Source organism: Sciurus vulgaris (genome assembly GCF_902686455.1).
Source record: "Sciurus vulgaris genome assembly, chromosome: 18".
Taxonomy (NCBI): Eukaryota; Metazoa; Chordata; class Mammalia; order Rodentia; family Sciuridae; genus Sciurus; species Sciurus vulgaris.
The window spans coordinates 21,780,141-21,804,836 of record NC_136479.1 but is presented as its reverse complement, the minus strand read 5'-3'; the positions used below and the strand labels follow the sequence as shown (position 1 = coordinate 21,804,836).

The following is a 24,696-nucleotide window of genomic DNA, read 5'->3' as shown; positions in this document are numbered from 1 at the left end:
TCTGTGCTTATAGTTAACACTGTAAGGTATATTTTAAAACATGTTAAAAGGTAGACACTTTTTCCCCCTTGCAGTACTGGTGATTGAACTCTGGGGTGCTTTACCACTGGGCCACATCCCTGGGCCTTTTATTTTTTTGTTGATTTTTAATTTTGAGACAGTATCTCATTAAATTGCTGAGGTTGGCCTCAAACTTGTGATCCTCCTGTCTCAGCCTCCTGAGTAGCCCGGATTACAGTTATATACCACTCCACCCAGCTTAAAGGGTAAATTATGCTGTGTATTTTACCACAATAAAAAATGGAATTAGGGACTGGGGTTGTGGCTTAGTGGTAGAGCACTTGCCTAGCACATGTGAGGCACTGGGTTTGTTCCTCAGCACCACATAAAAATAAATAAGTAAATAAAGGTATTGTGTCCACCTATGACTAAAAATATATTTTAAAAAATGGAATCGATTAATGAGAACAAAGAATTGCAGGTCAATATGGAAAAATCAGTTGTATTTCCACATACTTGCATTGAGCAACCTAAAAGGAAATTAAGAAAACAATTCCATTTACAATAGCACTTCCCAAAATAAGATACTTAAGAATAAATTTAGCAAAAGAAGTACAAGATGTATATTCTGTAAATGTCAAATAATTGTTGAAATACATCAAAGATCTAAAGAAATGGAAGATCTAATATTGTTAAATCGATCTATAAATTAAATATAATTCTGCCGACTGCACATGCTTGTAATCCCAGCAGCTTGGGAGACTGAGGCAGGAGGATCACAATTTCAAAGCCAGCCTCAGGAACTTAGTGAGGACCTAATCAACTTAGTGAGACCCTGTCTCAAAATAAAAAATAAAAAAGGGCTGGGGATTTGGTTAAGCACCCCCAGGTTTCATCCTTGCTACCAAATCAATCAATCAATAATCAAAATTTCTATCAGAATTCCAGTGGATTCTTTGTAGAAATTGACATTTGGTCTTAAATTCATATGGAAATTCAGGGACCCAGAATGGTTAAGAGAGTCTTTAAAAATAAGTACAAAATTGGGGGATTCACACTTCATACTTACTGCAAGCTACAGTGTGGTACTGGCTTAAGGACAGACCAAGATTCATGGAGTAGAATCTGGAGTCCAGAAATAAACTCATGTATCTATGAAAAATTGATTTTGGACAAGGGTACAAGGCAATTCAATGGGAAAACAATAATCTTTGAGCCGAGGCTAGGAGGCCAAGGCAGGAGGATTCGAAGTTTGAGACCAGCTTGGGCAATTTAGTGAGACTCTGTCTCAAAATAAAATAAAAAGGCCTGGGTATGTAGCTCAGTGGTAGAGTACTTGTCCAGCATGTGGAAGGCCCTGGGTTCAATCCCTACCACTGGGGGAAAAAAAGAAGAAAAGGAAAGAAAGGAAGAAAAGAAGAATACTTTGAAGAAATGATGCTGGGATATATGTGCACAAAGTATATACAATATGAAATAATGAATTTGGAATCCCTACCTCACACCATATACAAAAATTAGCTCAAAATAAATTTTTAAAAGTCAAATATCCTCTCTCTCTTGCTCTTGCATGCACTCTCTTGCTCTCTCTCTCTCTGTTTTCTCTCTCTCTCTCTCACCCTGCAGGCAGACACTCTGCCTGTTCACTTAATAAAATCTCTTGCATGGAAAAAAAGTCAAATATAAAATCTGAAACTATAAAAATCTTAGAAGAAAATTTACAGATAATTCTTTATGTCCTTGAACTTGGTAATGCTTTCTTAGATATGTCACCAAAAAGCACAAGCAATAAAAGAAAAAATAAATTGGAATTAAGTTTTTGAATTTTGTGTTTCCAAAGACAACATCATTAAAGTAAAATATAACCTATAGAACAGGAGAAAATATTTGTAAATACTATATCTATTATTGAACTTGTATCTAAAACATAAGTATCACTCACAACTCAATAATAAAAGACATATAATTCAATTAAAAATGGGCCAAGAATCTGGACAGACATTTCTCCAAAAATATACAAATGGCTAATAAATGCATGAAAAGATGCTCAACATAGTCATTAGGGAAATGTGAATAAAAAGCAGAATGAGAAACCATTTCAAATCCATTAGTGTGACTGTATAGCAATTTGAAAGTTAGATGATAAAATGTGTTGGCAAGCCAGGCCCAGTGGCAATCCCAGGAACTTGGGAGGCTGATCACAAATCCAAGGCCAGCCTCAGCAACTTAGGGAGACCCTGTCTCTAAATAAAATATAAAAAGGGCTGGGGATGTGGCTCAGTGGTTAAGCATCCCTGGGTTTGGTCCCAGGTACAAAAACAAAACAAAACAAAACAAAAAAGTGTCGGCAATGACTTGACAATACCAAAGCACTCTGCATTGCTGACAGAATTGTCAAAAGGGAAATAAAACTCTCTCCCAGCTCTTAAAACCAGGCAATTCCATTGGAAGCAAGATAACTGAAAAGAAGGGACAAGGGAAAGTTTGAATTTATCAGAAGAGTGATGGGCGTCTACCCAAGTTTATAAAGTGAGAGAATAACATGGTTTAGAAAGCTGACCACAATTTGTGATTCTGAGATCGCTCCAGGTAGGTTGCTTGTTAAGCCTGTGCTCCGACGGAGCCCACTTCTTTGTATTCTACAACAACGTGCTGATAACGGAGTCCCCTGTTTTCTTCGATTACTAAGGATAGCCAACTGTGACAGGCAAAAATTACATTTATTGACTGATAGAGAAAAGTCCTGGTCTAGAGGGCTTCAGGAAAAGCTGAACAGAGGCATTCCAATAATGTCATCAGGAATTTGTCTTACCAATACCTTGGCTGTGTTACTTTCATTTTCAGGTGGGCCCTTCCTTCTGCCATTTTGTCAACCAGAGCAGAAAGAAATCTATTTCCTAGTAGTTCTAGTTCCTATTAGTCTTGGGAGAACTTTCCTTGGTCTATAATGGGCCATAAATCCTTTTCTAATGATAATGGGCAGGAGGAGGTGAGAGTGTGTTTTCAATGGCCAGGAAATTAATGGCTGTGGGGACAGAGGATGGAATAGCCGTGAAAAAAAATGGTGAAGACGGAGTGTGCACAAGTTGACTGTTTCTTAGTAATGTTGGAAAGGAGAGGATTTATGTTTATTGAATACCAGCCATATGTTGGGTTCTCCATTGGGAAAATAAAACTCAACCTGATAGCAGAGCTGGACATGTACACAATTACTCTCTGATGTATAAGTGACAATGATAGTTTTCCTTTGCTATAACAAAATACCCAAGGCTGGGTAATTTGTGAAGACAAAAGGTTTATTTAACGCATAGTTTGGAGGAGGGAAGTCAAAAAGGACTCCCTGATTGCTTTACTTCATGTAGGCAGCATCATGGAGAGAGTGTTTGTGGGAGGGAGGGAGCAGTTACCTGGTGAGACAGGAAGCCAGGTGACTGGGGAATGACCAGGCTTGTTCTTTTATAACAACTCTGTCGCTAGAACTAACTTCATCTATTCATAGGGCAGCACTTCCAGTGACCTAGGGACCTCCCACTGGGCCTCACCTCTTAAAGGTACTGCCACCTTTCCATATCACCACGCTGGGGACCGAGCTTCCAACCCATGAACCCCTGGAAGAGAAACCATATTCAAACCATAACAGAAACCATTAGAGGAGTGGTTGATGTGCAGCGGGTGTTGGGGAAGCTTCGTGGAGAGGGACACCCTGATCTGAGTACTAAAGGAAAAGTGGGGTGCACTGATTTCAGTGGTGAACAAGGCCGCACGGGGCAAAGGCCACAGTAAAACAAAGCCAAAACGACCGTGACCATAAAAACAGCAGTGTGGTGGCACACCTGCGGCCAGCTCCCCGGAGGCTGCAGCAGGAGGGTCACTGCACCCAGGAGTTCAAGGCTGGTCTGGGAAACAAAGGGAGACTGTAAAGAAAAAAAAAAAAAAAAAAAAAAAAAAAGTTGGCCAGAAAAACCACATCTAAACCAAAGACATTTTTAGTTTTGCTCACACGACATTTTTAGAAGTTTTAGGATTAGCTGCCAACCTTGAAAGATCTGGAGCTTTCACATGAAAATCCATATTTCTGATTTATCTTGGGAAATCAGGCTTGGCATGTCTGCATGGCAACAAAGGTCCTTCTGTATCAGACAGCCATGTCCACTGCCTGTCCTGTGGTGGATCAGAGCCAGCTTCAAAGTCTTGCCAACTGTCCAGGTCAAACGGAGGAACTTCTTTCCCTCCCGGTGGAATCTTTACCAAAGGATGTGACAGAAGCGACTGAAATAGTCTTGTGGTGACACTTGCTGGTGGGACACTCCTCAAACCCCAGAAGAAAGCTGGGCAGACTGCCTGCCTTCCCAGGCGCCAATGGGACACGTGGGTCAGAAGCAGGAAGCACGGGTGGATTTGGGCCCCACAAACAGGCTGGGGGTTGTCAGCAGATGCGGATGAGGCAGGTGCCTCGGGAGGGAGGGCGTCCTGGGGAGGACTCTGCATTTGACACCTCAGCAAAGGAAGAGCTGCCCTGAGGGGGACTGAGAGCAGAGAGGGAGGAAGACCTGGGAGCGCGGGGTCCTGCTAGATGCTGGAAGGAGGACGGTCCAGAGCCAGGGAGTGGTCTATAGCTTCCGGTGGCCGCCAGAATGTGTGTGTTTGATGTGGCGATAAGGAGATGGCTGGTGGCCTTGGCGATAGCAAGTCTGTGTGGCTGCAGCCAGGTACAGTAGGTGGAAAAGCAGGTGGCGGGGAGGTGCAGACTGGGTGTAAACAGCTCTTTGAAGAAACCTGAGCGGGAACTGGGGAGTGAAGAGGAAGCGGTCTGAGGTTGCCAGGTCCCCTCCCTGAGACTCAGTGTGTTTTTATACCTTGAACAGAGAGGGTTGGCAGTGCAGGAGAAGGTCAAGGGCCAATGGGAGGGACTGTCCAGGAGGAGGAGGAGTCAGCCTCGCCTGGGCTGGGCCTCTGCCCCTGGGATGGTGGGCCACGGCTGTTAGAGAGGCTGCAGATGCGGGGCTGGTGAGGACAGAGGGGCTGGAACAGTTCCCATTCTGCTTCTCCCATGATCATCTCACGAGGGCGAGCAGGGCAGTCTGCAGCAGAGGCTGGTGGGAAGCGGCCATCCGGTTGACTCGGCCCCACCTGGAGACACTCACTGTGCATCCTTCAACGCCTCCGGCTGAGGGCCACAACTGGCTCCGGATTGACAGTCAACCCTGCACCTGCAGGTGGAAAGAGGTGGCCTGGGGCCCCGGAACTGGAAATCCTGACAAGGCCCTGCAGACTGAGCCCACGTCACCTGCTCTTGGCCTCCAGTGTCTTCCCTACACTGCAGACCATTGGTGCTCCCAGACCCCGTCATCCGGGGTGCAGATTCGAGACGCACGCCACCTTGTCAATGAACTCCTTCTCTGGTACAAAGCTCATCGTTTCCGGGGCTGGAGCTCAGGCAGGGAGTCAGCCCTGCAGAAGCCCTGGGTGCAGTCTGCCCCAGCACCCCCAAGGAAGCTCAGACCACCTCATGTTGGCTATGGGCGTCCTGCATGGCAGGCACAACAGGCCTGGCCACCAGTGTGACCCCCTGCACATGAGACCCTGTCACTTACCTTGTAGACTGGTGTGGGTTTTTATTGCTGCATCAGCAAACTCCTTGAGAAGGCCCTGGTTGAGGTCCCTCGTGGTCTGTGACCTTTCTGGCTGGGTGGTCTCCCTGTTGTCCCAAGTCCCTGAGGCTCCGACCTGAGGCAGGGCTCACTTTTCCTTAAAGTGTCATGACTCTTTGTTCCTTTGTCTGAAAGGCTTTTCTCCTTTTCCCCTCACTTCTCTGCTTGGCAAACTCTTATTTAAGACCCAGTTTAAAGCTGGGTGGGGTGGCCCACTCCTGTAATCCCAACAACTTGGGAGGCTAAGGCTGAAGGATGACATGATTGAGGCCAGCCTCTGCCATATAGGGAGATCCTGTCTCTAAATAAAAACATTAAAAAAGGGCTTGGGGATGTGGCTCAGGAGAATACCCTGGGTTTCATGCCAGTTTTTTTTTTTTTTTCTTAGAGACAAAGTTTAAATGGCATGCCATCCACGCATCCCAACACCATCTGTGATGATCTCCCCATGTCATCCCCAGTTGCCCTCCTGACTTGGCTCCTCTCCCCTTTTGTGCATCCCTGGGCTGCAAGAAGTCCCAGGACAGTTCAGTCCAACTCACAGGTCTCAGGCAGGCTTGTCTGAATGCGAATCCCAGTTCGTGTGATCTTGGGTAGGTCATTTATCGCCTTTGTGCATTGATTATGTTATCCATTAAATGGGGATAAACAAATATCTCACAGGGCTCTTGAGACATCCCAATGAGGGGTTGTTCCTAAAGGCACCAGGTGTGGCACCTCAAAGTAGTGTGGCCTGGAGCCGTCGGGTGTTTTGTCTAAGAACCTAATTTAAAAATCTCCTTTTACAGTTGACTGGTTTGAATGAGAATCCAACTGAGGGTCTACCTGTTACACAGTTGGCTGACACAGTTCTTAAGATGCAATATATTTTTCTTTCATTTTATTTTACTTGATTTAATTTTATTTTGTTTGTGATGCAGGTGATCAAACCCAGGACCATGCATTCTAGACAAGCACTCTGCCACTGAGCTACACACCCCAGTCCTTTCAGTACCATCTATCTTGATGGGTATTCGTTCCTATAAAATTTTCTGCATTCTAGATTTAGGTAGTTGTTTTCTGGTGGTATTGTTTAACCTGTTCTTCTATCCCTTTCATTTCCTATAAACTATTAATTAGGTTTGGATGACTACATTCAAGACGACAGTGATCATGATGATTCTGGCAAGGACAGGAGAGAGGTGGTGCTGCATACACACTGTGTCTTAGCAGGAGCTACAGAATGTTTGGTCCTACTTTTGGTGATGTTAAGATTGATGGTGCTGAGCACAGTGGTGCACATCTGTAATCCCAGTGGCTTGTGAGGCTGAGGCAGGAGGATGGTGAGTTCAAAAGCCAGCTTCAGCAGTGAGACCCTAAGCAACTCATTGAGACCCTGACTCTAAATAAAATATTAAAAAGGGCTGGGGATGCGGCTCAGTGGTTAAGTGCCCCTGGGTTCAATCTCCCATTCCAGAAACAAACAAAACAAACAAAACAAAACAAAACAAAAAAAACAGAAAAGAAAAAAGATTGATTGATGGAGTCTCTCTTTTCCTGGCAATCATGGAAGTTTGAACATAACCAGGGTATTAGATGAAGGTAAGAAATTATTACTAAATATTTTGGGTGTAATTATGTATTACATTATGGTATTGTGGTTGGGTAAAATAAAGATCCTTATCTGATGTGCAACATGGGTGAATTTCAGAACATGCTGCGTGAAAAAAAAACAACAAACAACCAGACCCATATTGTTTGAGTTCATTTGTATGGAACATTCTAGAGCAGGCAGAATTAATCTATATGTGACAGAAAACAGCATGGGTTGCCTCAGCCATGGCTGAGGATGGAGGCTGGGGATTGTGGAGGGCATGAGGGATCTTGAGGGTTATGGAGACAGTTTATATTTTGATTACGGTGGTGAATGCACGGGTATATACAGTTGTCAAAACTAATTGAATCATGCACTTAAAATGCATGTTGTATGAAAATTAAGGTGTATTTTGGTGTTTGTGAATGAAGTTGATTTTAAAAGGAAATAAAGTTACAACTAGAATAAAATAATTCATTCTAATAGTCATAAAACTGTAATAGGCCTACAGGTGGAAACTAGTAATATGTGACTACAGATAAAATATAAAAATTATATTAAAGACAAAGGAGAAGACATACACATATAGATAAATGCGCCATGTTCATGGGCAGATGTCTCAATGTCCTTCCTGAATTAATAAATTAAATGTAGTTTTATTGAAAGATCTAAGAGTTTTTAAAGTTTCTATCTTACTGATAAAAACTGAAGTATTTAAATTGAAATGGCATAATATTTGTGATTTGGCTTAAAATATTCAAAGAAAATAATGTGAAAGAAGAAATGAATCAATATTTATCCTAGGGGCTGTGGCTGTAGCTCATGGTAAAGTGCTTGCCTGGCAAGTGTGAGGCACTGGGTCCATCCTCAGCACCCCATAAAAATAAATAAATAAAATAAAGGTATTGTGTATATCTACAACTGAAAAAAAAATAAAAAAATTTATCCTATGCTGAGAATTATTGAAGCTAGATGAGAATTTATTATACAATTCTTTGATTTTATGTATTTGGAATTTTCTATAATGGAAGTTTAAAAGTGTAAATGACTCAAAATTTTGAAAACAGGTAAGATAAAATCTTATCCCCCCCCAAAAATTTTTATTTTAAAAGAAAGAAATTTAATTAAAATGTGATAAAAAAAAAAAGAGCAACAGTGAGCAAGAGAGAAAATTTCTTGCTTCACATAACAGAAAAAAATTGCTTCAGGTATAGTTGGATCTAGGGTCTCAGCGTCCTCGGGGCTCTGGTTTCTTCTCTTCCTTTCTTGGTCCTACTGGCCTCTAGATTGGTTCTGTTCTCAGACAACATGCTTCAGTTGGAGGTGAGATGACTATCGGCACCCCTTAGACTTCTACTCTATAATCTGAGCCATCCAGCAGGAAGCTCAATTAAATACCTGGAATTAAGTTGCAGGGCACTGTTGGCCTGGCATGGGTCACCTGCACTTACCTCTCTAGTGTCAGAGGTGTGTCTAATTAGCCTCTGGATCCCCTACACCCAGCACACTGGCTGGGACACCACCTGGTGGATTGGATGGGTGGAGAGACCAGGAAGAGGATGGAAAGTACCGGTGCCTTTCATATGTACCTGTTGAGCTCCGCAGCAAGCAGAACACCCCAAATGGAGGTTGGAGAGGAGCACGGCACAGTGGGGCCCTATGGCCACTGCTTTCTCCACTAGGGAGGCCGGGGGAGGGGGAGGGTGCCAACACTCATGTGGCGGTCACCTGCACAGGGCCTGGCTTTCGCTAGGCATTGTATCAATTCATCCTCAGACTCTATCGGAGTGAGATGGAAGCAAGGGTCCCCCAGGGTCACTGGACCCCACTCGTTCCACAGCCTCTTTAGGCCAGAAAGACCCGAGAATGCACTGGGAGTCTTGCTAAGGAGTTTGCTTTTCATGTTGGTCTGTCCAACTTTACTGTGTATCTGGCTCCTTGGACGGGCCTCTGGTCTGTCTCCCTCCAGAGCAGGTGGACCAGTCAGAACTTCCAGCTGCAAGTGCCAGAAAGTTAACTCAAATTTATTGGCTTATAAGGAAAATTATTGCTTTATATAACTGAAAATTTAAGGGGTTCAGGCACAGCTTGATCCAGACAGTCAAATGACGTCTCGAATGTCTTCATATCTTGTTTCTGCAGTTCTCTGCGTGGGCTTACTCTGGCCAGCTTTTCCTATGTGATGACAAGATGGCTGCTACCAGTGCTGTGATGACATCCCTACAGCTTACTAACCTACATGGAAAGAGAGCTGCCTTTGCTCAGCAGCTCCAAGATGCTTCTGTTTTGGGTTGCACAGGCTTGAATCAAGCATCCATCCCTGCGCCAGTGCTTTGGCTGAGGAAGCAGGGACTGTGTGCTTCCCCCAGATCCCTTCCTGAACCTCATGGACGGTCACTGAGGAAAGGTTGATTCCCCCATGTCAAATTCAGGTGCTGCCACCAGTAATGATGTGCTGGTGAGAAGCTGGGCTGGCAGTGGCCAGTCAGGCAAATGCCCATCCAGTGCCCTCATAGGGAGGCATTGGCTCCTACCCAAACACTGTGAGCTGGGTGGCAGGGTCTTCGCCACCTACCATGGATCTCATTCTCTCTCGTGTTCTATGGACATCTGCTTCTCAGAACTTCCACCCACTGGCCCCTTGTCTGTCCTCTGCAGCCGCCCATGTCCACCATCCCCTTCCCACGCTGCAGACCAACTGGCATTTGAAAGCAGCCAGAATCTGTCCCAGCTTTCTCTCTTCAGGCTTGTCAGCCTCGCTGTCTCTGGGGAAGGTTTTTCAGGTCCTTTACCAGTGTGCTTGTGCTCTGTGTGGGCACAAGACCCTGCAGGGCTGAAGACAGTGTGTACCTCAGTTTCTTCGTCTGTGAAATGAAGATAGCATCTTCCATTTAGAGTCTGTTGTAAGGATTAAGTGAGCATGGTATAGCCAGGCACAGTGGCACACGCCTGTAATCCCAGCGGCTTGGGAGACTGAGGCAGGAGGATTACAAGTTCAAGGCCAGCCTGGGCAACTTAACAAAACCCTATCTCAAAATAAAAAATAAAAAGGGCTGGGGATGTAGCACAGTGGTAAAAGTGCTCCTGCATTCAATTCCCAGTCTCACACACACACACACACACATACACGAAGGGAAAAAATAGTGAGCAAAGTTTATTCACAGTGTTTAGAACAGTACCCAGCACATAGTGATTGCTCAATAAATGCCAGCTGTTATCCTTACCACTTCAGCTACAGACAGTACATCACAGTTCTTGTCCCACTCCTGTTCAGTGGCAAGATCTCAGGGTCAATACAACCCTTAGGTTTTTACAATTGAATAATTGTAGAACTCTTCCATATACACTGTCTGATTTGAATCTTGGGACTTTGTGAGGTGGGCAGGACAAATCTTATTCATTCTATTTACAGATGAGGAAACTGAGTTTCAGAGAGGTTAGACCTCTTGCCTAAAATCACACAGCCAATCAATGGTGGAGGCAGGATTTGAACCAGTTTCTTTCTGTTCCGTGATATCGCTGGGTCTTTGCCTCAACTCTGGTTGTTCTTCAGCCTACCAGACACTCCTCTGGCCATGTCTAGTGGCTCTTCCTCATTCTCTCAGGTCAAGCCCCAATTCTCTAAGTGACAATAATAGGAGCTAATGTTTATTTAGCACTTGCTGCTCAGCAGGAGAGATGCTTGACTCTCCTTTGGTTATTTTAGGTAATCATTCCCATAACCTTATGAGGCAGGTGGCTCAGCTGCGGGGGTGCGTGGGGGGGAACAGGCTGAGAGAGGTTAAGTGTCCTGCCCAAGGTCATTCAAGAAGGAGTGACAGCCAGGAGTCACACAACAGTCCAATTCTAGGGAAAGCCTTTCTTGCCTTCCGTGTCGCTGCTTCCGTGTCCCTGGGAATGTAAGGATGGGAATGGACTCTCTCCTCTTGAGTGTGACGCCGGGCGTCTGCCTCTGCTTGGCCCCTTAGGGTCGTCGCGGACTTTTCTCTTTCCATCAGGCGGAGAGCTCTTTAGCGGCAGAAGCGCGACTCATTCGTCTCTGTGGCCCCTGGCACAAGGCAGGCGCTCCTTAACGCCCAGCTATTTCACTTGTTCCTCGCACCAGCCCTGTGAAGCCGGGGGCAGGGTGCCCGCGTGAAGATCTGAGATCCAGAAAGGCCAAGTGACTCCCCAGGCTACCCATTAGTCCATTAGGAGCCGCGACAAGAGCCCAGCTCCCCTGAGTCTGTCCGCGCCGACTGTCCCTCGTGTGGCCCCGGCTCCCTTGGTCCCCTCCGTGCGGGGGAGAGGACGGCGGCGCAGCCTGGCTGGGGAGAGCGCGGGCCGTCGGGAGCTGGCTTTCTTGAGCCAGGGAAAGGATGGCGCGGAGGCTGGGGGCGGGCTGCAGGAGGGAAGAAGGAACAGAGTATTTTTGCATTTTGACGTTAAAAGTGCAGATTCGATTCCCAGCGGCATCTGTTCGGTTCGGAGCTGGCGGCGCAGAGCCGAGCTGCTCGCGCAAAGAGGCCAGCGCTGCGGCGGGCTGGGGTCCCAGCGCCCGCGGCCGCCTCCGCGCAGGGCTGGGCCAGCCTCTCCAAGAGCTCCGCCCCAAAGGGGCGCTGCCACCCGGAGGAGGCGGGCGCACGGCCGCTTCTCATTCATTGTCTTGACAGAGCATCCTCAGCGGCCAGTCTCCGGCTCCTCCAGCTCCTTCCTCCTCCTCCTCGTCTTCCTCCTCCATTTGGGGGGCCAAGCTCATCTCCCTGCCGCAGGTGAGGCCGGGGTCCCCGGGGCACGGGGGAGGACTGGCTGGAAGGACCCGGCATCTCTGCCTTGGGCCACCTGTGGGGCCGGCGTGAGCGTGGGAGCGGCGGGCTGTGGGGGCGGGCGGACTGTCAGCCGGACTTGGCTCAGCCGGGGACAAGAAGCCGGCCAATCGGCCCTCGGGGAGGTCCCGGTGCCCGAGGGGTCAGCAGTGGGTCCCAGAGTGCTCTGAGGTGAGGGTGAAGGACCACCGCGGCCAAGATGGAGGTGGGCACGCCGGGAGGGACCGCGGCATGCGCGGGGGGCGGGCAGAACGATGTCGATGCCCAGCGCCGATCTGCCCAGAACGCGCGTCTCTGGGCGACGGGGTGGGGGCCGGGGTGCGGGGAGAGGAGCAGCTGCTCAGAGCTTGGAGACAGAAAGGGTTGACAGCAAAACAAGAAAAGGCCAAGTTCCCCTTTCCGTGGTTTCTGGGCCTGGTACCTGCGGTGGGGGAGGCGCCAGGGTGGGGCCATGGCTTCCTGTCCCCCAGCCTCTGGTTTGGGGCTCCCCTCTCACTAGACCCAGGCTGTTCGCCTGGGATTCCTGCTCCCTATTTGAAGCTGGGGCTCTTCGTGCGTGCCCCTCACCTGTTTTCTGGGCAGGCAGACCTGGGAGTCTCCTTGGGGGTCCCAGCCTAGGCAAGGGGGCTGTTGTCCAGTAAGAAGGAGCCAGGCTTGAAGGCAGAGCAAATGGGTGAGGCTGGGGAGGCGGGCAGGAGCTCTGGGCAGGGTGCCCTCAGCACGACAGCATAAGCCCCTTCACCAAGCAGGAAGGTGGTGTGGCTGGGCACCAGGACAGCACCCTGAAGCCCAGGGAAGCACTGGCAAAGCACCCCTTGACTTCCTTTGCTCTTGGCCCAGCTACAGTAGGGGAGCCATCCCAGCGGGACCTCAGAGAAGTCAGAATGGGCCTCTCCCTTCCTGTGTGTAGTTCCAATGGGGGTGGAGATGACACTTAAGGGCACCTGCTTTTTCTGAGTGGAGGCGAGCAGCAGAGGTGTGGGGAGGAGGAGATGCTGGGACGCGAGCCATTGCTGCTTCTGGTGCTCAGAGACCTAATGGGAAGCCATCCTGCTGCCTCCCTCCCTCCTGGCAGGCTCGCACACCACATCCTGGGTCGGAGGCTAGGGAGGGCAGCCCTGCCCCTGCCTTTAGGAGGGTCCCCTGTGAGTGCGAGCAAGGTGGGCTCCGGACACAGTAGGAATGAGCCCACGCTCTGGGTTGCTGGGCTGATGCCCCAGCATTGGCATCAATGGGAACGCATCCTGAGCCAGTCAGCCAACAGCACACTGGGTGCCCCATGCGCCAGGCTGTTGTAGGGCTGAGTGACCCAGGGGTGCAGCAGGTGGGCTGGTGGTGTAGAAAGGAGTGAGGAGGGGCTGAGGAGAGTGCGTGGGCGTGATGGACAGCGTGCTGTCCCCTACGGAGCCTCCGACTTGATGCTGGGACCCTAAAGCCAGACTGAGAGCATCCTGGGGAGGCCAGGGCCACACTGTAAAGTTGACCTGAAGGGGGAAAAATTCTCAACCCCTGTGCCCCTAGGATGAGTCGGCAGGTGGTCCGCTCCAGCAAGTTCCGCCATGTGTTTGGACAGCCGGCCAAAGCAGACCAATGCTATGAGGATGTTCGCGTCTCACAGACCACCTGGGACAGTGGCTTCTGTGCTGTCAACCCCAAGTTTGTGGCCCTGATCTGTGAGGCCAGTGGGGGAGGGGCCTTCCTGGTGCTGCCCCTGGGTAAGGTGAGCCACTGGAAACTAGGGACAGCAGCTGTCTTCCTGGGAATGCCTCTATCACTGGTGGCTCTGTGTGTGTGTGTGTGTGGGGGGGGGGGGGGGCTGAAAAGGTGATTGTCACTTTAGCTTTCCTGAACCTCGGTGTCGTCATCTATAAAACTGAGCTGGGCCAGACATTCCTTACGCTCCCTCCAGCTCCTGCATGCATGGGTTGTGTGGAACCTGAAGCTCAGGGCCACACAGTGACCTGCAGACCCAGGACCAGGTCTTCCAAGTGTCGGCCTGGGGCTTTGTCCCCTCAGAAACAGAGAGGAGTGGGATGGCATCTGAGACTTGGTGAGAAGTGGTCTCAGGCCTGGGACTCTAGGTCTGGGTATCTGGAACCAGGCTGAGCCCCTGATGAGCTAAGAGGCCTCCTTTCTCTCTCTGAGCCTTGCCCCTTCCCCCTGCTGGGGGTTGACCCCCACCCCCAGCACACTCCTGCTCTTTGATGGGTGAGACAGGAAGGGGAGATGGGCCCTAAGTTGTTACCTTAAAAGGGCCGATGGAAGCACATAGAAGAGGAAGTGGTTGTCGGGGTGAGAGTTGGGCCCGCGCCCTGCACGACTCTCCACAGGAAGCCCTGCTGAAGCAGCTGGCCCCGGAAGAGGCCATTTCCAAACCTCTGCTCCTGCCTGGGGGGCCACTTATGGCAGACTTCCTTGATCCCTCTTCATCAAGTCCTTACAGCCCCACCATGCACACACTTCCCTGGAGAACCCCAACCTGACCCCTGATGTGCCCCTGGAGACCTCACTCAGGGAAGCTGGGGTGGGGGTGGGGATGCTGACCCTCAGGGCCCACACAGAGGTAGAGACAGAGACAGGCAGGCGCAGTCAGGGTCTCACACAGCATGGCTCACCCCGTCCTATGCTACTCGTGGCCAGCCCTCCTGGGATTGGGACAAAAAGAACAGACCCCAGGCTTGGACCACCTCTCTGGAACCCCACAGCCTATTCTGCTGTGCCCTCTAGACTGGACGTGTGGACAAGAACGTGCCCACGGTCTGCGGCCACACAGCCCCTGTACTGGACATCGCCTGGTGCCCACACAATGACAACGTCATTGCCAGTGGTTCTGAGGACTGCACAGTCATGGTGAGTGGCGGGGGTTGCACAGGTACTAGGAGGACTCTAGGATGGAGCTGACACCGGAGCCCCAGACTCACTCACCCCTTCTCTGCAGGTATGGGAGATCCCTGATGGGGGCCTGACACTGCCCTTGCGGGAGCCTGTCGTCACCCTGGAGGGCCACACCAAGCGTGTGGGCATTGTGACCTGGCACCCCACAGCACAGAATATACTGCTCAGTGCAGGTGCCATGGGGTGGTAGAGAGGGGAAAATGGGGGGTGGGGCTGGTGGCTGACAAAAAGGAGGGCGGGGGGCTCATGGCTTCTGACACAGGGGTGGGGGGATTGTGCAGGTTGTGACAACGTGATCCTGGTGTGGGACGTGGGCACTGGGGCAGCTGTGCTGACGCTGGGCCCAGATGTGCACCCGGACACAATCTATAGCGTGGACTGGAGCCGTGATGGGGCCCTCATCTGCACCTCCTGCCGGGACAAGCGTGTGCGCATCATCGAGCCACGTAAAGGCACTGTCGCAGCCGTGAGTTGCCATGAACCCAGACCCTGGACCCTGACACCATTAGCCCACTACCCCAATCCACCACTCCCTTGGGTACTGTACTTCCCTGCCCCACCGGGTCTGCTCCCCTAGGGTGTGCATATGGGTGTCTGACCAACCACCACCCTCTCCTTGCAGGAGAAGGACCGTCCCCATGAGGGGACTCGGCCTGTACACGCTGTGTTTGTATCAGAAGGGAAGATACTGACCACAGGCTTCAGCCGCATGAGTGAGCGGCAGGTGGCGCTGTGGGACACAGTAAGTGGGTGACAGGAAGCAGGGGGTGACCGGAAGCAGAGTGCACCTGGGCTGGAGACTGGAGTCCCTGCCCTGCCACTTGCCTGGCCAGGTGGCCTTGGGCCTCAGTTTACCCATTTGAGGTGGGAATTTCCAATGGTTGGTCTGGGAGGGCCCTCACCTGGTCACTACCCAGTGAGGATCACCATCAGAGGACCTGAGGCCGCCCAGCCAGTTGTTACACTCTTCTGTCTCTACAGAAGCACCTGGAGGAGCCACTGTCCCTGCAGGAGCTGGACACAAGCAGTGGAGTCCTGCTGCCCTTCTTTGATCCTGACACCAACATTGTCTACCTCTGTGGCAAGGTGGCTCCGTCAGGAGGGGCTGGGAGCAGGGAGGTGGGCAGGAAGGGCTGGGAGGAGCTGGCCTGGAGGCATCTGTTGGTGCTGACCCTCCCTTTGCATGTTCCACCTGCAGGGTGACAGCTCTATCCGCTACTTCGAGATCACCTCTGAGGCCCCATTCTTGCACTATCTTTCCATGTTCAGTTCCAAGGAATCCCAGCGTGGCATGGGCTATATGCCCAAACGTGGCCTGGAGGTGAACAAGTGTGAGATTGCCAGGTGATTGACCCTCACCCGACAAGGGCTTGCTCCCGGGCAGTGCTGCCTTCACGCTGCGGGCGCTGCTCACCTTCCTGTTTCCACAGATTCTACAAGCTGCACGAGCGAAAGTGTGAGCCCATCGCCATGACAGTGCCTAGAAAGGTGACAGTTCCCGTGGCCCTCCCTGGGCTCCAGACTGGGCACTGACCTCTGGGCTTGCAGGGTGGTATGGTGACAGTAACACTCCCATAACCATACCTGGCCTTGCCCACAGTCGGACCTGTTCCAGGAGGATCTGTACCCACCCACGGCAGGGCCTGACCCTGCTCTCACAGCTGAGGAGTGGCTGGGGGGTCAGGATGCTGGGCCCCTCCTCATTTCCCTCAAGGATGGCTACGTACCCCCCAAAAGTCGGGAGCTGCGGGTCAACCGGGGCCTGGACAGCACACGCAGGAGGGCGGTGCCAGAGGCCGGTGGCACTCCCAGCTCGGTGAGAGCGGGGTGGGGAGCAGGGGAGCCAGAATGGGAAGATGGAGAAGTGGGGGAGGGGGCTACGTGGAGGTCTCAATACTCCAGTGAAAGAAGGCTGGTGTTTGGAGTTTTCCAAACTCACAATGTTGGGGCAGCTAGGAGTAGGTAATCCTGAGGCCTCAAAAAACAGGATTTGAAGCTGGGTGTGGTGGTCCACGCCTGTAATCCCAGTAGCTCGAGAAGATGAGGCAGGAGGATGGCAAATTCAAAGCCAGCCTCAGCAACTTAGCAAGGTTCTACACAACTCAGAGAAATTCTGTCTCTAAATAAAATATAAAAAAGGGCTGGGGATGTGGCTCAGTGGTTAAGCATCCATGTGTTCAATCCCTGGTACCAAAACAAAACAAAATGAAACAAAACAACCCCCCACCAGATTTGGGTCTATAGGCCTACAGCTCTTTGGGCAGCAACTGGCTGACAAGCAGAAGGACCAAAGTTCTGGGTCTCTTGGAAGTGGGCTTAGTAGATGCCAGGTTAAGGGGGACTCCAGAAGGAGCTAAGCCTAATCTAGCCTGGATCCCCTAGGATGCTGTGTCCCGGCTGGAGGAGGAGATAAGGAAGCTGCAGACCACAGTGCAGGAGCTGCAGAAGCGCTTGGACAGGCTGGAGGAGACAGTCCAGGCCAAGTAGAGGACAAGGGCCTTCAGCTGGGGCAGGTCACTCACAGCTCTCCACTCCCACCCAGGCCTCAGGCTATCATGGCAAAGAAGAAACAATAATAAAATGACTTTATTTTCTTGTACTTCTCCAGACTCTGATGCCTGCTTACTTAGATGCTGGGCCTGCTAAACTAACCTGCCTTTGAGCTCCCCGCTTAGTAGCCCGATGGAACCGTCCCCATCAGGCTTGTGGGGAGGTCATCTCTGAATGCCCCATATTATAGGCTGTTGTCGGGGGAACCCACCATGTTGATGTGGGTTTGGAGCTTGCTCTGTTTCCCTATTTCTTAGAACTAGCAGGCCCTAGCTGGGGGCCTCAAAAATTCCCATGTTTACCCCAATTCTGCTGTGCCTAGTCAACAAAACATCAGGTTGCACATGGCTGTCTTGACATTGCTGCTTGTGGAGACATGAACCAATGAGCACTTGTGCAGTGGTCATCTTTCAAACTGCAGACCCAAAGGATAAGAATAACATGCACCTTCTATAAGGAAAGAGCTTAGAAACGGCCAGCCTGCTGAAGGTCAGATCGTAAGTCATAGCTATGTCTCCCTGTTTTTGTTCAGAAATTCCCCCTGCATGGTGCTGCTGCCTCTTGGGGCTCTTCCTGTGGGTTCTGCTGGGGCCTGGCCTCTGTGAAAAGGAAGGTGGCAGCAATAGGTTGGTTGGACCCTACCAAGAGGGGGGTTGGGGCTGGGCATGGTGGTGCATGCCTGCAATCCCAGCAACATGGGATGCTAAAGCAGGAGGATTGCAAGTGTGAGGCCAGCTTCATCAACTTAGTGAGACCCTAAGCAACTCAGTGAAACCCTGTCTTAAAATAAATGGCTGGGAATGTGGCTCAGTGGTAAAGCACCCTTGGGTTCAATTCCTGGCACCAAAAAAAAAAAAAAAAAAAAAAAAAAAAGAAAAGAAAAGAAAAGTGGGAGTTTGGAGTCAGATGCAGTGGAATATGACTGTAATTGCAGTCAATTGGGAGGCTGAGGCAGGATTGCAAGTTCAAAGCCAGTCTGAGCAAATTATCAAGACCCTATCCCAAAACAAGAAATAAAAAAGCCTGGGAATGAAAGCTCAGTGGTAAAGTGTCCCCGGATTCAATCCCTAGTACTGCAAAGACACAAATAAAAAGAGGGGCTTGGGAATAGGTTTAGAAACCCAACTTAGTGGGTGACCCCCCTGAACTGAGACAACACAGGGCTGTATGGGATGGTGTCTTGGCTATAGAAGGCCTTGGTTCATATCCCGTAAGGGCAACAAAAGCTCATTCCCAGTCCCCATGTTGTCAGCATGCAACAGAAGAAAGGTATCAGGGTAGAGAATGCTGGGGACCAATGTACAAATTTCCCTGTCTGCACACTCAGGTCTTCAGAGGTGACCCTGCTCAAGTCACTTCTCCAGGTCTCAGGTGAGCATCTTGGAAGGGCAACCATCTCAGCTGGGCAAATGCAGTGGTAGATCCCACCATGGCTGCAGGCTGGGCCTCTTAAAGGAGTGACACTCCTTCTCTGCATCTCTCCTGTATTATGGGAATGATGGGCAGTCTCATAAGTAGACTCACTCACTAGTTCTGGTTCAGGGGAACTTAAAACTCTTCAGGAAATGGTCCCTCAAATCTAGAAGGATCTGTAACCACCATGACTCGCAGCTTCACCAGCCCATTCTCTCCCAGAGGGGAGCAAGAGAGGAAGGGCTAAAGGGACTAAAAAACCAGCTTCAAAAGGACATTGGTAACAGAGTGGGTGTGATGGCTAAAACATCTCATTTCTCATTCTCAAAGAGCCTTGGGTTCAAATGGGTCACTTGCTGTCCCTCTTGAGTCTCAGAGAACTCTGTACAAGGTCCTGCCAACCCATGGTTAAGACTGATACAGATGACCTTTCCCAATTTTGTGCCTTAGGACAGCCTTATTTTCCTGCTCGAACTCTATTCCTATGTCCTACACACATCCCCTGTTTCTGAAAATTCATGGTTCTCACAGGGGCACCTGTGAACACATTAAGTCCAAGGCTACGGAGCTACTGGGCCTTCTTCCAGAAGAGGGCCAAAAAACATCAGCATACCAGTTGGTGAAAAGTCGGGGCTTAATCCCATGTCCCCTGAGGTTTGTGAAGGGTTGAGGGGACTTGCAGGGGAATTCTTTGTCATGCTTCTGGTACTGGGGTGATGCTGGGGAGAGAAAGTTTTGTTCAGCTTATTAAGGTTCTCAAATCCTGAACACTCATCTCTGCATTATTACTATTATTTTTTGCAGAACTATGGATTGAACTGGGGGCCTTCCACATGCTAGATAGGCACTGAGCATATTCCCAGCCTTGATTTTATTTTGACACAGGGTCTCACTAAGTGGATCAGGCTGCCCTTGAACTTGAAATTCTCCTGCCTCAGCCTTTTCAGTATGTAGGATTACAGGCATGTACTATCACGCTGGCATCATCTCTGTAACTGGAAGGTGGGCATCAAGCAGGATCCCCCAGCTCTCTGGGATTAGGTGGGGAGTGGCAATACAGACTCCTAGGGGCCTACAAGAAAGGTTTGCAAGGCAGACCCTGGAAGGGACTTAAGGATAAAACTTTCATTTTACAAGCTGGACACAGAAGGTTAAGTGGGGAGAGGAATTTGAATAGAAGAAAGGCAGAGAGAAGCCAAGCACTACACTCAGCCTCAGTGCTCCTGCCACACACAACACACAGACACAGAAGCTGGCCCTGATTTGTCATTTAATGGCTGCTCAGGCCTCAGTCCCTCATTTCTGCTGCTCACGGGCCCACTGGTCTGGAGTCAAGGTTTTCTGCTCAAAGGCATGGATGTGCGGGAGCTCTTCTGCTAGGGACGCATTCACCAGCCTGGGTTGAGACGTGGAGTTGAGAAATGGCAGGCTGACGCCTGGGTGGCTGTCCCCGAAGCTAGGGTGACCCAAAAGACGGGTAGTGTCCCCGAGGTTCTACGCTCCACAGGGTCCTGGGCCACGTTGCTGGGACAGGGGGTTAGATTAAGGGAATGGGGGAGAGGCTAGGGTTGTGGTCCTGGAACTGGGCCCGCGCTCAATGAACAGTTTCTGTATTTACCGGTGTCTGTGAAGCAGTGGTTTCCCTTCGAACTTAGCCGATACCACTAGGACTCGGAAGCTGGTCGCGCAACGGCCGGGAGTCGTGTCCTCCACTTCCTACCGGGCAGAAGGATGGGGTCCATGCCCAACCCGCTCCCAGGCACCCTTTTCTCTCCTAGGGAGGGTCCAGGCAGCTCAACTCACCACGTGCTCTGCCTCCAGGTCCCGCTGCAGCTTCTCCCGGAGGTAGTCTGCGCTGAGTTCCATTGCGGCAGCCCAGCGGGGACAGAAACCCACCTAGGACCGGCCACGGTGCGTTCCGCCCTTAGTGGAGCCACTTCCGCTAGGACACCTACTTCCGCCCTCACTAAGGCGTCTTTAAGCGCAGCACTTCCGCCCTCAGGCGAGCAGGATGTGCGAACTGTCAAGATCCGCGCTTACCATCTGTTAGCCAATCAGAGTCTGTGGGACGACCGACCTTGCCCGAGCGCACGCTCATTGGTTGGCTCTAGCAGTCAGCACAGAGGTCTGGGTTTTGTAGCCGGATGTTGGCACCTAGCTCCAGGCGGGAGGCGGGGCACGAACCCTCACTGTGGCGGGCTCGCTATCGCCGAAACAAGCATCTTGTAGTCCTAGCTACCCAGCCCTCCCTGTGGTTCTAGGTTACAGAACTCACCCCCAGCTTCGGCCCCTGACCTACAAAGTCCGGATGGGCCCCGCGGGGAGCGAAGCGAGACCGGAGCGTTTCTTCGGTGTCTACTTGCTCTACTGTCTGAACCCTCGGCATCGGGGCCGCGTCTACGTGGGGTTCACCGTCAACCCCGCTCGTCGGGTCCAGCAGCATAACGGCGGTCGCAAAAAAGGCGGGGCCTGGCGGACCAGCGGGAGAGGGCCCTGGTAGGGCGGCGGGTCTCACTGCCCAGGCATTCTTCAGGGAGGAGGAGGGCCCGGCTGGGCAGAGGCGGGATAATAGGGGCGGGGCAGGCTTGTGGCAACTAGCAGGCCTATCCCGAAGGGCGGGGCTGGGAGGCGGAGCCTTGTGCAACTCGGGTCAAGGGTTTGGCTGTGAAGTGGTCCTGGGACAGGGGACTTGGTGAGCAAGGTCTGAAATAGAATAGATCCTAGAGAGAGGACCAGAGGAAAGTTAAGTCCCTGCAACTGCAGCAGGGGCCTGAGGTTGGCAGGTGCGAGGGTATGTACCTGCACCAAGAGCGGGGAGCCTGGTGGCTAGGCTTGAAACTCGTGTGAGGTTGACTCTTGGTGGGACTGGAAGCGTACGATGGTTAAGGATTTGGCATCACGTGGGCAGTGTGTGTGTGTGTGTGTGTGTGTGTGTGTTGGGGGCTCACAGACCAAGCCCTTATTTTCCTTAGGGAGATGGTGCTTATCGTGCACGGTTTCCCGTCTGCAGTGGCCGCCCTTCGGGTAAGAAAGACAATGGGGCGGTGGGCAGGCAAAACTCGGAATGTACCTGTGTGACCTCTGCCTTGGCCGCCCCAACGCTTTTGTCCTTCCTGCCCACAGTTCGAGTGGGCCTGGCAGCATCCGCATGCCTCGCGTCGCCTGTCACACGTGGGGCCACGCTTGCGAGGCGAGGCTGCCTTCGTCTTCCACCTGCGAGTGCTTGCGCACATGCTGCGCGCTCCACCCTGGGCGCGTCTCCCTCTTACACTGCGCTGGTTGCGCCAGGACTTCCACCAGGATCTTTGTCCTCCTCCGCCGCCACATGTGCCACTGGCCTTCGGTCCACCGCCTCCCCGGACCCAGGTCCCAAAGCACTGCGCTGGGCCTGTCGTAGACAGGGAGCACGAAAAGGACCCGGGCACACAATCCAGTTGCACCCTCTGTGCCCGCACCCTTCAGGTGAGATCCACGCCAAGTGGGGGCAGGACTAGGGTTCAGAAGACTTGAGTCAAGACGTTTATTGAGCAGATATGCAACTAACTCACTGACGCATCGATTGGCAGCTCTGCCACCGTCTCTAACATGCAAAGTACATGCTTGGTTCCTGAACCCCTCAAGCCTAACTCAGGGCTCTGACCCTTTGTGTGGAAGGTGCAGCCCTAGACCTTCAGAGTTGACCATTTGCCACCTGCTTAGTGAGGCCTTTCCTGCCTCTCCATCTGAAACTGTAGCTATTTCTGAGCCGAAGCAGTGGTGCACACCTGCAATCCCAGTGGCTCCAGAGGCTGAGGCTGGAGGATGGAGTGTTCAAAGCCAGCCTCAACAACTTAGCAAGACCCTGTCTCAAAATAAAACATAAAAAGGGCTGGGGATGTGACTCAGCTCCTCTGGGTCCACTCCCCAGTACCCTAAACAAAAACATACAAATATACAAAAAAACTCTTCCTTGAGCTCATTTTTCCCCCTTTTTATTAAGTTTTTATGGTACTAGGGATTAAACCCTGGGGTGCTCGCACACTGCAATGCATCCCCAGCCCTTTCTGTTTTTTGTTTTGAGAAACAACGGTCTTCCAAAGTTGTTCAGACTGGCTAAGTACATGTGATCGGTCCCCCTAACTCCTAGTTACTTGGATTGTAGGTATTGGCCACTTTGCAGGAGCCTGTTTTTGTCCTTAATTGTTATTATTGGCTCACATACTATAATTTACTTTCTTCTAATCAGCTTCCCCATTCTTCACGCTGAACTCCAGGAGGGCAGTTCTTATTCATTCATTTAGAATAGTACAGCACAGAGCAGATGATCAATCAATACTTAACAAGTTAACAGATGGAGGCCTCTCTCAATAAATGTAAATAAGCTACTTCCAAACTTCTTTTCCTTGCCTGCCACCTCTGACAGGATGAAGACAGTCCCCTGTGTTGCCCCCACCCTGGCTGTCCCCTAAGGACCCATGTGATCTGCCTGGCAGAGGAGTTCCTTCAGGAAGAGCCAGGGCAGCTTTTGCCCCTGGAGGGCCAGTGTCCTAGGTGAGTGCTGTCCTCTTTCCTGCTTGGTCTAGCTCTGGGGAGAGGGTGCCCAGTGGTCCAGTCCGGGCTGGGGTAGTAGGGTCGTTGGCATCCAGGCCAGGGCTAGAGGGGGCTTAAGAAGCCTGACTCCATATCATGTACCAACCGCCCCCTTGGCAGCTGTGAGAACTCACTGCTTTGGGGAGACCTGATCCGGCTGTGCCGGATGGGCACTGAGGAGGAAGAGGATGACTCAGAATTAGAAGAGGTGAGAGGTGATTCTGTCCCCTGCTTGCTCATCCCCCTCCTTCCCCTAGGCTTCCTTTGACCAACTTCATGTCTCCATAGGAACACTGGACAGACATGCTGGAAACCTGATCCTCAGCCTCTGCAACCCTGACCCTATAATTTTCTGTCCCCCAGTGGCCACCAGCCATACTGGACAATTTTTATTTGAGTACAATAAAATATTTCGAGTTAAGGCTATCTTCTGCTGTCATGAGGAGGTCTGGGTGAGGGGACCAGAAATGGGAGGAGGGGGCCATTGCCCCAACCACGTGTGCAGCTTCTCCTTGCTTGGAGACCCTTGTCTGGCTTTGCCCAGCTTGGCACAGAGGACATGAAATTCTTGGAAGGCTCAGGAGACTCACACCCATGACTCCGAGCCTCCTGACCTCCAGTGTCCAGCTAGACTGGATGTTTTTCTTTTTGCCTCAACACAGAATTCTTTATTTTGTCCAAGTAGCACAATAAAAATATACCCACCAATATATAAACCTAAATATAAAACAGAATGTCTCCAATATTTTTCCTTTATATGATAGCATACCAGTATATGTGAGAGAAAGTATTGTTGATGGGTCAAGGGGAAAACTGATTGGGCAATGACCTAGTTATCCAGGCAGGCATTAACATTCAAAACCAGGTAGACATCAATTTTAGTTAGAAAAGCAATATTAAAATAGTTTCTATGAAGCGGGAATTTACATGCTTCATTCTACCTTCCTGGTAGCCTGACTTTTCTCAATCATGTTCTTTGCCTTTCAAGTGGTACTACACAGATACAGGGAATGCCTACCTATTCCCAAACTTTTATCATGAAAAAAATCATAATAGAAATGACAAAACTTAAAAAAAAGTATGCTGGATTTCAAAAGTATTTACCTTAATTTTTATGAAAGCTTACTATAAATATGTCTAAAACAATAGGCTTTATAACATCCTGTATATAGGAGTAAACATCTATTTGAGCCATTTGTCAAATTCTGTTTAGTAATTTTTTTCTCAAATACCTTTTCGT

The 24,696-nt window shown here is 50.6% G+C and overlaps 3 protein-coding genes across 6 annotated transcripts; 2 read left to right on the top strand and 1 right to left on the bottom strand.

Moving 5' to 3' along the window:
- Positions 1–11,714: 11,714 nt before the first annotated feature.
- Positions 11,715–17,523, top strand: CORO1A (coronin 1A). Of its 2 annotated transcripts, none has more exons than XM_079121509.1 (11): positions 11,715–11,975; positions 13,551–13,749; positions 14,757–14,879; positions 14,968–15,097; positions 15,206–15,390; positions 15,547–15,666; positions 15,906–16,010; positions 16,123–16,268; positions 16,355–16,412; positions 16,525–16,740; positions 17,307–17,523. In XM_079121509.1, exons 2-11 carry the CDS (start codon positions 13,552–13,554, stop codon positions 17,409–17,411), a joined length of 1,386 nt encoding a protein of 461 aa, XP_078977635.1. In that variant the 5' UTR covers positions 11,715–11,975; position 13,551; the 3' UTR covers positions 17,412–17,523. The 2 variants fall into 2 exon arrangements, with proteins under 2 accessions (XP_078977635.1, XP_078977636.1); XM_079121510.1 differs by lacking the exon at positions 11,715–11,975 and adding an exon at positions 12,031–12,200.
- A 2,617-nt stretch (positions 17,524–20,140) lies between these two features.
- Positions 20,141–20,829, bottom strand: BOLA2B (bolA family member 2B). 2 transcript variants are annotated; one of them, XM_079121541.1, is made up of 3 exons: positions 20,691–20,829; positions 20,506–20,603; positions 20,141–20,411 (listed from the first exon to the last, which is right to left on the bottom strand). In XM_079121541.1, exons 1-3 carry the CDS (start codon positions 20,751–20,753, stop codon positions 20,276–20,278), a joined length of 297 nt encoding a protein of 98 aa, XP_078977667.1. In that variant the 5' UTR covers positions 20,754–20,829; the 3' UTR covers positions 20,141–20,275. The 2 variants fall into 2 exon arrangements, with proteins under 2 accessions (XP_078977667.1, XP_078977668.1); XM_079121542.1 differs by having other exon boundaries at positions 20,141–20,283.
- A 361-nt stretch (positions 20,830–21,190) lies between these two features.
- Positions 21,191–23,882, top strand: SLX1A (SLX1 homolog A, structure-specific endonuclease subunit). 2 transcript variants are annotated; one of them, XM_079121537.1, is made up of 6 exons: positions 21,191–21,383; positions 21,860–21,911; positions 22,011–22,349; positions 23,290–23,417; positions 23,577–23,664; positions 23,745–23,882. In XM_079121537.1, exons 1-6 carry the CDS (start codon positions 21,196–21,198, stop codon positions 23,772–23,774), a joined length of 825 nt encoding a protein of 274 aa, XP_078977663.1. In that variant the 5' UTR covers positions 21,191–21,195; the 3' UTR covers positions 23,775–23,882. The 2 variants fall into 2 exon arrangements, with proteins under 2 accessions (XP_078977663.1, XP_078977664.1); XM_079121538.1 differs by lacking the exon at positions 22,011–22,349.
- The last annotated feature ends 814 nt before the right edge of the window (positions 23,883–24,696 follow it).

What these genes read in the sequence shown, in the direction of transcription:
- CORO1A (XM_079121509.1), top strand. Translation starts at nt 13,552, where the DNA reads ATGAGTCGGCAGGTGGTCCGCTCCAGCAAGTTCCGCCATGTGTTTGGA. An exon ending in AGGTGGCGCTGTGGGACACA is followed by an intron (nt 15,667 to 15,905) that starts GTAAGTGGGTGA and finishes CTGTCTCTACAG; the next exon opens with AAGCACCTGGAGGAGCCACT. An exon ending in AACAAGTGTGAGATTGCCAG is followed by an intron (nt 16,269 to 16,354) that starts GTGATTGACCCT and finishes CTGTTTCCACAG; the next exon opens with ATTCTACAAGCTGCACGAGC.
- BOLA2B (XM_079121541.1), bottom strand. Translation starts at nt 20,753, where the DNA reads ATGGAACTCAGCGCAGACTACCTCCGGGAGAAGCTGCAGCGGGACCTG. An exon ending in ACCTGGAGGCAGAGCACGTG is followed by an intron (nt 20,604 to 20,690) that starts GTGAGTTGAGCT and finishes TCTGCCCGGTAG; the next exon opens with GAAGTGGAGGACACGACTCC. An exon ending in CCACTGCTTCACAGACACCG is followed by an intron (nt 20,412 to 20,505) that starts GTAAATACAGAA and finishes CCCCTGTCCCAG; the next exon opens with CAACGTGGCCCAGGACCCTG.
- SLX1A (XM_079121537.1), top strand. Translation starts at nt 21,196, where the DNA reads ATGGGCCCCGCGGGGAGCGAAGCGAGACCGGAGCGTTTCTTCGGTGTC. An exon ending in CTGCAGTGGCCGCCCTTCGG is followed by an intron (nt 21,912 to 22,010) that starts GTAAGAAAGACA and finishes TCCTGCCCACAG; the next exon opens with TTCGAGTGGGCCTGGCAGCA. An exon ending in ATGACTCAGAATTAGAAGAG is followed by an intron (nt 23,665 to 23,744) that starts GTGAGAGGTGAT and finishes ATGTCTCCATAG; the next exon opens with GAACACTGGACAGACATGCT.